This window comes from Trachinotus anak, unplaced genomic scaffold (genome assembly GCF_046630095.1).
Source record: "Trachinotus anak isolate AG129_WGS33_773 ecotype Australia unplaced genomic scaffold, CSIRO_AGI_Tana_v1 ptg000010l, whole genome shotgun sequence".
Taxonomy (NCBI): domain Eukaryota; kingdom Metazoa; phylum Chordata; class Actinopteri; order Carangiformes; family Carangidae; genus Trachinotus; species Trachinotus anak.
Window position 1 is genome coordinate 1158616 of NW_027273861.1, and position 14098 is coordinate 1172713.

General features: G+C 42.4%; 1 protein-coding gene across 7 annotated transcripts in view; it reads right to left on the reverse strand.

The window, feature by feature from the left end:
* Positions 1-14098, reverse strand: part of ptprfa (protein tyrosine phosphatase receptor type Fa) — a 278371-nt gene that overhangs the window by 38866 nt on the left and 225407 nt on the right. For all 7 annotated transcript variants that reach the window (XM_071486773.1, XM_071486772.1, XM_071486770.1 and 4 more), the window contains 2 exons: positions 5488-5651; positions 453-562 (listed from right to left, as the gene is read on the reverse strand). In XM_071486773.1, coding sequence (XP_071342874.1) covers positions 453-562; positions 5488-5651 — 274 coding nt within the window. The remainder of the gene's footprint in view (positions 1-452; positions 563-5487; positions 5652-14098) is intronic.

A 14098-nucleotide genomic window follows, 5' to 3' on the forward strand; every position in this document is an offset into this window, starting at 1 on the left:
GCTCCTCTCTGACTTAAACAAAAGAAAACAGTAAGTAGCAAAGAAAAATAAAAGCTGAGAATAAATGCAAGAAAAGAAATTTAACTGATTTCATCAGCAACGGAGCCGATGCTACTTCACAATTACGCTGTAAAAACTGCTATGAAGACCTCACTTCATAACGGTTATTGATAATGGTATTATTGAAGAGAGGTCCCCTAACACTAGACCCTGTTCAGAACCATTGAGCGTCCTCACTGCTACATCTTGGCAAGTGCTGATGGAGCCAGAGACAGAGACGTAGACAGAAGAGACAAAAGAGTGAGAAAACCCTCAGCAGATATCTGCCAGGATTATTACTGCCACAAACTGTTCACACTTAGAGGACATAACTGATTGTATATGCGGGTCTGTGTGAATAATAATGAGCTCATAGGTGCTGGGAACAATGCTGTGTGTGTTTGTGCGTCTACCTTGTGTCTGATGGTTGAGTCTCCTTAACTCAACAGGGTCTGAGGAGTGGGCCAGCAGTGAGTCTTTGACCCCTCCCATGTGCTCATCCTTGGCTGGAGATGTCCGCTTCCTGGGGGAAAGAAGAAGTGACGTGACGAGAGAAGGTCACCACGTTACCTAATTAGGACGGGTCACATGGACGAGTATGTTAGCCCAGGTTAGTGACATTTTAAAACACAATGTGGAAAATAATGTAAGAATTTTTTTTAATTATGGATGATCCTGAAGAGACAGCATCATCCACTGAATCCACTGGCACCAGATTTTTTTCTGCCTCACAGTTCTCAGAGATAAGAGCCAAAACCTTTTGCAATATTTGCATTTCTCTCTACATGTTGGCGATTTCACAACCACCACTGAGTGGGAGCAGCACTGATGAATGGGGGAGCTGTTATGAGATATCATTAAAACTGTGTAGTGAGCATCTCTATAAACATGAAGATACAGAAACCAAGCAATTCATCATTGAGAAATAAAACGGCTTCATGTGTATTTTTGAACTCTGGACAAAGGCAGGCTATGTGCTTCCTCCTTCTTGCAGTCTTTATGCTAAGCTAGGCTAAGATCCCTCTTTCAGAAACAAAGAGCACCAAAACTACTACTTAAAACATGAAATCAAATTACTATCCTCATAGTAACAGCAATAGCTACAACATGTGATATATATGATCTAACAGATTTGTTCTGGTATTGAGCTCAGATATTATTATCATTATTCAGGGTTTGGTTATAAAGTTCAGTGTCTTGCCTATGACAAATTTTCTGAAGTGTAGGTGTAAAGTAAATGAATGAGAGCGCAATTTGATATTTTACAGAGCAGAAAATATTAATTTGAGGTAACAAATTAAGACATTTTGAGAAAAAAAAATTAAGTAATAAAAAGAATTAAATAAACACACAATTTAGAGAAGAATAATCAAAAAGTGACCATGCTCTATATTTAAACATTTCTGTTTTCTGCTGCTTTTTAGCAGAAAATAGAACTTTTCAGGAATCCATTTTTATTAAAAACAAACAAAAAGATATTTTTGGATGGTCAACATGTCCATGCAGGTAAGACGAGGAGTGATATCAGCATTGGATTTTTCAGTTCTGGCATATGTTGTCAGGTGAAGCTGTGAGGGGTTGAGAGGTGAAAGAATCACTGAGGGAGGATGATTCTGAGGGGAAGCTCTGCAGTATTGTGCAACAGGTAGCAGAAAACACACAAACATGCTAAAACATACACACACACTAACATACAAGATGTACATGCTTACAAGTGCTGTCAACTGAAGCTGATATGTGTAAGGGAAAAAAACTTGAAGACAGCTAGAAGCTGACAAGGTGCTGTGAAGTGTGTCACTTTTCATCATCACTGTCAGAAAACACAGACATGTTCAGACCATAAAGCATGCCTCACAGCGGGGAGTATGTGCAGCGGCAGGCCGAGGGGGAGGGCTGGGGCTGAGGTGTTGTATGAGAACAGACACGCTCACTAACCTTTCTTGTTTGCTGCAGCCACAGAGAGCAGGCAGATGGCGAACAAGGGGCAGAAAGACAAAGGATTACCAGGAGAACCACACAGTGTCGCAGTGAACAGGAAGTGATACTAATTATTACACATTATCAGTTTGATACATGGACATGGTCACATGCCCAAACTCAACTCAACACAACACAACAGAAAAACAGGTGTTGTATTCATTCACTTATACTGATTACGAGAAATGCACCTGCGACCTGGAATAACCTGGAATAACCTGGAATATCCTGGCATCGTGTTGTTTTAACTAGGGTGGGTCTCATACTCTCCATCTCTTCTCATCTTCCACATGTGAACCTACAGTTCTCTAAACCCACAGTGACTCAGGTATCGTATGTGCTGGAGTGGAGTTCCAGTGTCTCTGTGCTCTGGAGGAATGAAACACAACTTTTCACACTGTCCAGAGTCCATGTCTGTTTTACATTGTGCTCACAGCGGCTGTGGCTCAGATCCAAGTGTACTTGTACTTGACAGGCGCGGAGGACGAGGCAGTGTTAGACGTTTTGACAGATATCTCAGGAGGACAGATTACTCCATTTTCTCAACAACTGCAATGAACACCACTGAGAATGTGTGTTCCTGTGGACAGTGGGATAGTATAATGAGCTCCACACTCACATAGCTGAGTAATGTATGTATGTTGATTTGACAGATACAAGCCACAGTTTTGTTTCTGAGAAACTCATCAGACTGTGTCTGATCAGTTGCTTTTTCTCTGGGGACATCCTTGAAAACTGTCAGTCCTTAAAACCCACTGAGCAAAATCACACCAAGCCTGAGTGTGAAGGTCGCACAGACACACACACATACAGTCGCAGTCAGAGTGTGTTGTTAGCCATCTCTTTACTCGTATGCAGTGGTCGATCTCAAAATAGTAATAGTGATGACTTTCAGTGTGCAACAGTTCCTAGAGTCTCTCTGCTGTTAGTTCACTTTCCCATAAAAAGCTGTTAAACAGAAAGCTTGTAAGCTGTGGTCGGTCATTGACTGTATGGTAGGGGCAGTGGTTATACTGACATGGCACTTGAACACCATACATACCACACCATTGTAGTGTGAAAACCTGACATCTCCAAATCTGAAAAATGTCATGTTTTCATATAAATGCTCACCTATTGGTGGATAACTTTCTCCTTTTAAACAGACCATTTAAAAAAATCCATTTAATAAACATTCTCACAAAGTTTTCACATTTTTCTTTCTCTCACATCAGTTTACCACGCATCTGGAAAATATTCACAAGAATTCACAAAGTATTTACAGCCTTATTCCAAAATGGATTAAATTCATTTTTTACCTCAAAATTTTACACACAATACCCCGTAATGACAAAGTGAAAAACGTTTGCTTGAAACAAATTTATCAAAAATAAAAACTAAAATATAAGTATAAGTATTCACAGCCTTTGCTCCATACTTTGTTGAAGCACCTTAGGCAGCAATTACAGCCTCAAGTCTTTTTGAGTATGATGCTACAAGCTTGGCACACCTATTTTTGGGCAGTTTCTCCCATTCTTCTTTGCAGAACCTCTCAAGCTCCATCAGGTTGGATGGGGAGCATCGGTGCACAGCCATTTTCAGATCTCTCCAGAGATGTTCAGTCTGGGCTCTGGCTGGGCCACTCAAGGACATTCACAGAGTTGAAGCCACTCCTTTGTTATCTTGGCTGTGTGCTTAGGGTCGTTGTCCTGTTGGAAGATGAACCTTTGCCCCAGTCTGAGGTCCAGAGCGCTCTGGAGCAGGTTATTATCAAGGATGTCTCTGTACATTGCTGCATTCATCTTTCCCTCGACCCTGACTAGTCTCCCAGTTCCTGCTGCCGAAAAACATCCCCACAGCATGATGCTGCCACCACCATGCTTCACTGTAGGGATGGTACTGGCCAGGTGATGAGTGGTGCCTGGTTTGCTCCAGACATGATGCTTGGCATTCAGGCCAAAGAGTTCAATCTTTGTTTCATCAGACCAGAGAATTTTGTTTCTCATGGTCTGAGAGTCCTTCAGGTGCCTTTTGGCAAACTCCAGGCGGGCTGTCATGTGCCTTTTACTGAGGAGTGGCTTCTGTCTGGCCACTCTACTATACAGGCCTGATTGGTGGAGTGCTGCAGAAATGGTTGTCCTTCTGGAAGGTTCTCCTCTCTCCACAGAGCAACACTGGAGCACTGTCAGAGTGACCATCGGTTTCTTGGTCACCTCCCTGACTAAGGCCCTTCTGCCCCGATCCCTCAGATTGGCCTGGCGGCCAGCTCTAGGAAGAGTCCTGGTGGTTCCAAACTTCTTCCATTTACGGATGATGGAGGCCACTGTGCTCACTGAGACCTTCAATGCTGCAGGAATTTTTCTGTACCTTTCCCAGATCTGTGCCTCGATACAATCCTGTCTCGGAGGTCTACAGACAATTCTTTGGACTTCATGGCTTGGTTTGTGCTCTGACATGCACTGTCAACTATGGGACCTTATATAGACAGGTGTGTGCCTTCCCAAATCATGTCCAATCAACTGAATTTATCACAGGTGGACTCCAATCAAGTTGTAGAAACATCTGAAGGATGATCAGTGGAAACAGGATGCATATGAGCTCAATTTTAAGTGTCATGGCAAAGGCTGTGAATACTTATGTACATGTGATTTTTTTTGGTTTTTTATTTTTAATATATTTGCAAAAATTTCAAGCAAACTTTTTTCACTTTGTCATTACGGGGTATTGTGTGTACAATTTTGAGGTAAAAACTGAATTTAATCAATTTTGGAACAAGGCTGTAACATAAGAAAATGTGGAAAAAGTGAAACGCTGTGAATACTTTCCTGATGCACTGTACTTACTGTACCATCTGATTTCCAATTTCTATTTTCCAGTAAAATATTGTTCAGCAGCATATTCATAATTCAGATTTAACAATCTAACAATGAGACAACAGCAGACTGTTGAATTACCATGCAACCAAAAATTAAATTTGACAGGAAATATAACTACATGCTCTATATTCCTAGTGGTAGATGGAATCCACTGGCTGCCCAGGACACATGAAAACACATTCACAATACTATTACTATTACAGTCTCCAGTACTACAGTATTAATGTTTAGGAACATGTTCAGCAGTAATGTGATAAATGTTTGGTTTGTGTGTCTGAAATTCAGACACATCAGGACAGAACCACAACAAGGAATGAAAAAAAGTGTTGACATTTGAGTGAAGCAGTTGTTATATAGTGTATAAAGTGCATTTCTATAAAATGCACTTTATATGTGATGTGCTGTTGATGTGCTGTTATAGAAGTCAGACATATAGAGTCAAACATACTTCTGTGATACATGTCATACTCAACTGGGAAACAGAAAACGAGGGTGTGCTGCTGTTTCTCTTCAGAATTAACTCTGCATGAAATTAGCTCTTTGCAAAAACAGTGGCTATCAATAGCTTCACCCCAAAAATCACAAGTACATAATAACACGGGTCTGTCATACTCACCTCTTGAAGAGTAGAATAGCAATGACTATGATGATGATGAGAATGACAGCCAGGACCGGACCCATCACCCACAGCATCTCTGGGTCCTCAGTATGTCGGCTCATCCCACTGTGGAGCTTCACCACGATGGGCTCGGAGAACGGGCTCGCTGAGAACGTTGTCTGCTGCAAATGAGCAGAAAATGACCCAGAGTCAGATCAGTCAAACACCACACAGCAGTTTAGATACTCACTGTCTACACTGGCTAACATGCTGTAGAGCTCAAAATGAGCCAGTTCTCATCCAGCTCATTCAGTTCTTTGAAAGCAGTTGGAGGATTGTTCAGAGGATGGAGGGAGGATGTCCAGAGTTGAAACCATGATCAGCTTCTTGTGACTGACCCCTGTTCATTGCAGCTACATGAGATGATACTGTAGGTGTGTTGGAAACCCTCCCAGCATGCACTGCGTTTTTTGTTGGTGGTGTTACTTTTGCTCTAAGTTGTGCTCCACAGTTCCACGGTTTCCACACATTCAGAGCTTCGCAGTTAGATACCACGGAGGTACATGATTGGTGAGGTTCTCCCTCAGTGGAACACAGAACAAACTAAATGGAGGAAATATACGGCAATGATGAAATAATCAACATACATCTACAACTATTTTAATTAACCTCTCTGATCATTTAAATCAGCATCTAGACATGAATATCCAAGATTGCGCAAGATTCCAAGATGGCGCCGTTCTAAGTGGCAGCCTGTTGCTGCAGCGGCTCCTTTGTTTTTGTACTTTCTTGTACTTTCTTTTTTATTTCCGTCCTGTCCACGGGTACATTTTCTGTCAGTCATTGTCAAATCACTAGAGACAATGACTTTTCTCTTTTTTTTTCTTTTGGCTGCTGTTGGCTGCTGTTGGCATCCATGGAAACGGAGGGTAACAACGCGACGGTGCCGGCATTGTTAACTCTCGGGCCCAGCTGATCGCGCTGTGCAAACCTGAGCTGCTGCCCGGAGCGAGGCCGGTGATCCCGGAGGAGCTGCGGAGGAGGCGCCGGGGGTGCAGAGCTGGAGCCAAGCTGAGGGCGAAGAAGAGGAGATGTCGCCCAGCTGTACCGGCGATTATCATGGGGAACGTGAGGTCTCTGGGGAATAAGACGGACGAGCTCGCCGCGCTGGTTAACACTCAGAGGGAATACCGGGAGTGCAGTGTGTTGTGTTTCACTGAGACATGGCTGCACTCGCACATCCCGGACCACAGCGTGGCGGTACCCGGCTTCAGCACTGTTCGGGCGGACAGGGACGTTGTTAGCAGCGGGAGGAGGAAGGGAGGAGGGATTGCACTGTACGTGAGCGAGAAGTGGTGTAGTCCCGGACATGTGCACGTGAAGGAACGTCTCTGTAGCCCGGACATTGAACTGCTGGCTGTGGGAATGCGGCCGTATTATCTGCCACGGGCGCTCACGTCCGCCATTGTTATTGCTGTTTACCTCCCCCCAACAGCCGATGAAGTGACTGTCTGTGACGTCATCACCTCCACCGTTACACGGGTTCAGACCCCAATGCCTTCACCATCATAACTGGGGACTTCAACCATGTCACACTGGACAGGCTACTACCAGCTTTCCACCAGTATGTTGACTGCCCCACCAGAGACAATAAAACTCTGGATCTGCTGTATGCCAACACCAGTGGTGCAGACAACACCACAGCCCTTCATGTGTAAATAGTGTAAATACACTCTCAGCCCTAACAGCCCTTATTGTGCCCTTATTGAAATATTGTACATTCTTTTTTGTTACTTTTTTGTTACTTTCTGTATCGTATTGTATACAACAATTTCCCAGTTGGGATCATTAAAGTACTTTGATTTGATTTGATTTGATTTGATTGAGTCTTAAAGGATCTGTTTTTCACAGCTGCTTTCTGAAATGCCTCACCTCCAGTTCATTAAGCCCCTGCAGCCACCTGATGGCAGCAGCACTAATATATCTGTATGGAGTTACCTTTAACAGTGGGCAGCACTTTGACAGCATTCACTTCAGGTTCAGATTGTGTATGCTTTTCCACAGAGCCCTGCCATCTCTCTCATACAGCCCTTCCCCAAGCTCAAACATGTAAACTCTAAGATGTACTGTTGCTGCACTGCTGCAAATGTCCTGTGCTTCAGTTCGCTGCTGTTCACTATCAATCGTTTGCTCTCAGATTTCTGCTCTTGCTCTCTGATCTTTGTGAAATGACCCAGTTGAAAACACTGGCTATGTAGCAGCAGAAAAACTTTAATCACAAACAATGATGAAATATCCTGACAAAAATGAGAGGAAAACTAAACAAGTTTGAAAACAAAATGTGAAAGACGAAGCAAGAGACAGTAAACCAGCTGGGACAGGCTACAAAAACACTGATGTAACATCATGAAGGGGCGCGGCTGGAACTTTCTCCGCACCTTCAGTTGGCTGTGTTTGGTGTTTATAGGCTGTTAGTAAGAATGAATACAAGATTAATGTCTGTACACAGAATGAGTCTCTGCTCAGCAGCGGAGCTGCAATAATGACCAGTAAGAACAACACTCAGGGATTGTTGCAACACTCAGAGTGGTTGCTCAGAGATTGAGCAACCACATTAACACAGCAGAGTCTGGGAACAACAGCTGGATTTGTTATATATATATATATATATATATATCAACAGATGTTGTTCTCATCTCTTATATATATATATATATATATATATATATATATATATATATATATATATATATATATATATATATATATAAGAGATGAGAACAACATCTGTAACCGTGGTAACTGTACACATCAAAAATGACATCACAAGGTGGCGACAGATGAGGCCTCATTATGACATTAGAGGAGAGGAGAACAGCTGATCAAACTGCTGTGTTGGCTGTGAATCCAGGGAGGCAGGAAGAAGCCCAGTCCAGATGAAGATATGCATCAGCAGCATATACTGAGGACAAATTAAACAATGCTGACGACTTCCACACAGCAGTGGATCCTGTGGCCAGTCCTGGCCACCCCCTGCCATCACCACGGGCTGAAGTCACACTGCTGCTGCTGAGAGACACAGACTGAAAGTGGGAACACTTCAGCAGAATTTGAATAAGAGACAGGGTCGTCTCATGCTGACTCTCTTATATGAAGGACAGTCTACCGGGTCAGTCGAGCCGTTGACTGGTTTCTCAGGTCTGTGCTCTTGTCAGAAAACAAGCTGTTGATTAAAGGATCAGGCTGCTGTTGCTTTACCTTTCTGTTACTACAAACACAAGATCTGAATCAATTTATTCTAAACCAGTGAGTATGAACATACAAGTATTGTTGTAGCCACAGCGAACTCTGTTGTCTTCCCTGGCTGTTCTCTGTGTAGATCAGAGATCTTATGTTACTGGATACTGAGGCACTGTTGTTTGAAACCTGAATGATGATATTTCAATGTATACCTCAGTCCGTCTAAAGCTTGGTATGGGAGCGCCTGGATTATTATGCTGTTTATAACCTTCTACAACAGTCATGTAGTCTAAAGTATAAAAATGGAAAATAAAGATGGTAAAATGATGAACAGAACATAAGCATCAACGTGAACAAAGAGAAAGACACACAGAACCTTTTCCACGAGTAATGATCCATTTCATCTGTTTCTGTTTGTGTAATTCGGTCTGTTTTATTAATATGCAGTCTCCGGAGTCTGGATTTCTCAAGTGATTTGACTTGAATACATTCTCGGACTTGCTCAAACCCTTTTCACAAGCTGAGTCCTACTCACTCTGACATGTAAGATCATGGAGAACCCCTGGTGCAAGTCTAAAGCCAGAATAGAAGAATTGTCCTTAGGCTCTTGGGTGTGGGTCTGGGGAATGGGGGTGCAGAAAAAATATCATCAGATGATATGAAAAAAATTTATTAAATCATTAACTGTCAAAGAATTTCTGAATGGCTATAGCTCCTCTGTGCTGGCTGTAAAAACTGTTGAAGTATGGTGCTTGTGTCAACCCACCACAGACTGTGCTTCCTTATTGATCTTTTAATTCAACATCATAGTTTTTCATTCCAACATTCATAGTAAGGATTGTGAAATCAGGGCTGACAGCCAGAAATCAATTATGTATGAACTTTGGGACGATTAGAGATTCGGTGTGGAATACTAAATGGCATGAATGTGTTTTGACATGATTCACTTATCTCATACTGTATGTTTGGAAGGATGGGATTCATTAACCTTCTGAATAATCAGAAGTGCTTTAATCCGACTGCATCTTCCACACTTCCAAATAAAACAGTTGCCGAGTTCATTTACACTGATTGTAACACAGATACAGGACATGTATCTGTGACATAAAGAAAAGGGCTTGTAGATCAGAGCAGCACAGAAAACATGACCCAGTAGGAATGTGGTGAATAAAACATCTCATGGACACAAGCATCCAAAAGTCCATACAGATGACTTCATTCTTCACCCTGGGTGCCCTCACACTCATCATCCCACCGTCATTAACATCATCAGTCTCCGTGAAAGGACACTTGGTACGCAGGAATGACACTTACTGCAGCTGTTCATCATCACCAATTCAGTTTTCCACAGGAATCATTTCAAAAGGTACATGTCAATCAAAACTGGAAACACAAAGGGTGTTAATCCAGCATCAATGACACTGATTTTTGATTTTTTGATTATTTTTGTGTCTCACGTGAGTGATGGCTTCGGCCTTAAATATCATAGTTGGACTGTTGAAGTGCACTTTCTACCATCTGAGATTACTTTGTAGCCCTTAAAGCTTTATGTAAATGAACAATTCTTGATGGTAAATCATCTGAGATTTTAAAGTCTTTGAGTTTGTGAACAGCAAAACTCCAAATGTCTGAGAGTTTTTGGCTGGTCTGCAACCGCAGGGTTGGCCCTGAAAATATGAATGTCACTTCCTGGCAATCAGCGATCAAGTTACACCATTGGTCGGCCGGCTGTTTCCCATGTGGTTGTCGTGCTTTAAAACGATTTAGCCTGAACAACTTATGTTGGCAACTGCACCTCTGTTGCTTGATTTCACAACTTCTCAGACCTGTTTAGCAACTACAGAAGTTTACTCAGAGCTCAGACAGAGAGAGGACTGAAACCAGCTGATACTAGAAAGAAACCATACACTAGGTTTTGACCTGGTCTTGTTTGTATCATTTTTGTTTAAATACACTTGTTTTTCTTTGCAGTAAATGAACACATGTTATTAGTGTGGATTTTGATCTATTCTTTTTTTAACCACTTTGACCCTCAGTATTTCCACTATTCTCTATTTTTCATATTGAGTACAGACTGTGTATGTGTAGCTAGTGTGTGAGTAACTGTTTGGCAGTCACCTTATCCCCCACAGCCAAACAATGTCTGCTCCTTCTTTTAACATCTCTGCACCATTTCCTTCAACTGTTCTCCAGGAACCACATGGCAACCAGATATCTTCCTGGCTCTTTGTCTGTGGTTTGGTTGTCTGTTCTAATAGATCTGCGATGTGCTGATTCCTCAATCACCAACCAGCTAGAGCACAATGGTATAAAAAGTACAAATACACTGTTGTTTTCAGAGGGTAAACCGGGAATCAGGAAAACTGGGAGGGATTTTTGGTGACTTTGTTATTGATGATTCTAGTCCCAGCTACTATCTTCTCTCCTCATTCATCTTTACATTCATGGCACACTGAAAACAGTAAATCCTTACTTAATTTTTCTTTTCTTTTCTTGTTGTTGCTGGTGCAGTGCTGAGAAAACTTATGCTACAGTAAAGTAAAGTTGACTGAGTGGTGGAGGAAGTGGAGAGGAGCCCTAATCCTAAGTAAATACTCCTATTTATATCTATCTTATAGTTAAGTATTTCATTTATAACTGTCATGCCATCGAACACAATCTGCCTCCTGACTTCTAACAAGGCTGAACATCTTCTTTAGCCTGAGCATCGCCAACTTTCCCCACTCTGTTACAAACGGTGTTCAGAAGAAACTGAGAATGTCACAGCTGAAAGGTGTGGCATTTGATTACATGTTCAGCTCATCTGTCGCTTCAGCTTCTCCAGGTTTCTTTGCTCAGTAGCACTTTATGACACTTTATGACACTTTATGACACTTTTAGTAAAGTACTGCTGATGCTCAAAAAACCTTTTCTGAAAAACGACAGTTGCTTTTAGACACAGCAGAAGCATATTCTAAGAGAAATGTAGATCCTCTGAAGGGGGAGTTTGAAAGTGATCAATCTCAGCATCACTAGCTGATAGATACTAATCCTTCAGTTGGAACGTGCCGCTGCTACATCTGCAGAGAGGAGATCAGTTGTGCAGCGGGAGGAGGAACATTTTTCTATTGTTTCTAAAAAGAGGAAGCAGCTGATAAAATAGAGCAACTCTGTTATTTCCCAGAACTCTGATGAGTTCCTCTGCTCTCAATTGCCCCCCCCCCCCCGACTCCTCTCTCCCTCACTCACTCCCTTTTCAGCCTTTGTCTGACATTCGGAACTCTTTCCAGCATCCATGCCATACTCTCTCCTATGATAACAGCATGTCTCTCGTTCTCAAGTACATCTGTACATTTCCCCCAGACACCCCCTACCCAGAACCAATCCCCCCCCAATCTTATCCTCCCATTAAGCTACCGCTCTTTTCTCTCCCCACCTCTCACTCTGCCCCTCACCTCCCTGCCAATTTCACAGGGCTTTCCTTCCTCTGCTCTAAATGATCACACTGTTTATATGGCCTTTTCCTTTTATCTGATTTCACACATCCGAAGCTTGTTTACCAGCAGTGGGAGCCACAGAAAGCAGTGCCCTTTTGCTTCAGTGTCCATCCCCCATCCCCCACCCTCTTCTTTTTGTATTTCCTCTTCCTCTTCCCTCTGCTATGCAAGCAGCTTTGCGGTAGCAGTCAAGGCTCGGCTTACTTCCGCTGTTTTCAATGAATGTGATTATGTTTCTATTTTTGTACAGGCTTGAATCAAATTCGGCTGATACCATTTACTGAATCTGGGCTCAGCTGCTCTGTTCTTGAGACAATGAAACATGTATTGTCTAAGACTACGCACCACTGATGAAGCTGTAATGGAGAGGGGCAAAGCAAACAAAGGCACTGTAGAGTAGCATGGAATTGCTTTACATGACTGAGCATAAGGCCCCTCTCATTTCAGCTTACAGGTGTTCCAGGTATGGCAGCACTCAGAGCTGTAGTGATAGAATATACAGTGTTTTCAAAATAAATATGGTTTTCTTGGTTGGACTGAAACCTGCCTGAATCAGCCAACTACACATTTTTCAAGGACCATGAGTTCAGCAGTTTGACTGGAGATGACCATGACCCTAAAACCTTCCAGACAAGAGCTGGCCCCTCAGTCCTCCAAACACCACACTGGTTCAGTGTGCCAACAGTCAGCTGCAATTACAGCTAGTTATTCATTTTCAAGAAAAGAGGCGGGATCAAAAGTATTTATTGTATTCATGTTTCATCTTTATCAATGTAATATTATACAATATTAAACTGAGCTGTTCAAAAAAAATGTTTCAAAAGTCACAGTCTGAGTCAGTACGGAGCTTTATGTCCATTGGTTCATGCTGTTGATGACAACAACATTATTGGATTGATGTGTTTATTAAAAGGTGGGTTATATAATTGGTTGGACACTCTCCAGCTCTGTGTGGGGTTTTCACTAGTTTGTGTTTTGAGGGACCAGATGAAGGTGCCCTGATGCTCCACAGACAGAGTGGCTTCACTCCTGAGAGATACACCTGCAGATGCATGCATGAGTCAAACACATGATGTGCATCACTGACAGGCTGGCGTGTGTGCACCGCTGCCTGAGGGGCTGCTCCTCTGTTCCACACACAGGAAAGAAAGTCAGGGAGGGAGGAAGAACAATGCCATTCATGAAAAGCTCTGCTACACACTGCAGCTGCAAGAGTGCGACCCGCAGGGTAGAAATAAGGTAAAGAAATAATAAAGTTTTTACATAGTTTTATGAGAACTTTTCATCTGATGGTTTTAAAAGGCCCAGATGCAGACACAACAGCAAAAGATCCCTTCACGCTTCATGGTGTAGTTTTATGAGTTATTAAATGACAAAAGGAGACAAGCCACACTTTTCTTAATCCAGTCTAAAACTCAACTTTACGTCACTGTCACATGGTGACAGCTAGCTGGGGTCTGACTGTTTCACTGCTGGAGACATAAAATGTGACATACACTATATTATTCTGGGCAGGGAAACCATTTTGCCAAGTACCAATGATCAAGGATGCAAAAACATTATAATGGAGAAAATAACAAACCCTGTCTGTGTCTTCTCCCTGTGTCCCCTCTATCAGCAGGCAGACTGTTGAAAAGATGAATTAAGCAGGTTGTGTATCAACATTTGTGCCAGATCAGCTGTTGACTGATATTCAGGTGGTCAGGTGGTCACAGCACCTCATTCACTCCTCAAACGATCTGGCTGCTGGCTGAGCAGATGGATTTCTGGTCAGCTGTCGGCAATTAGAGCAGTTCTCATGAACATATGGCTGCTGCCAATGAAATGTCATGAGATTATTCTAATGTTACTGGAGTAGTATTCAGTATCTTGTGTCTGACTGTGCTGTAAGAAATGAGAAATAAAACTGAACC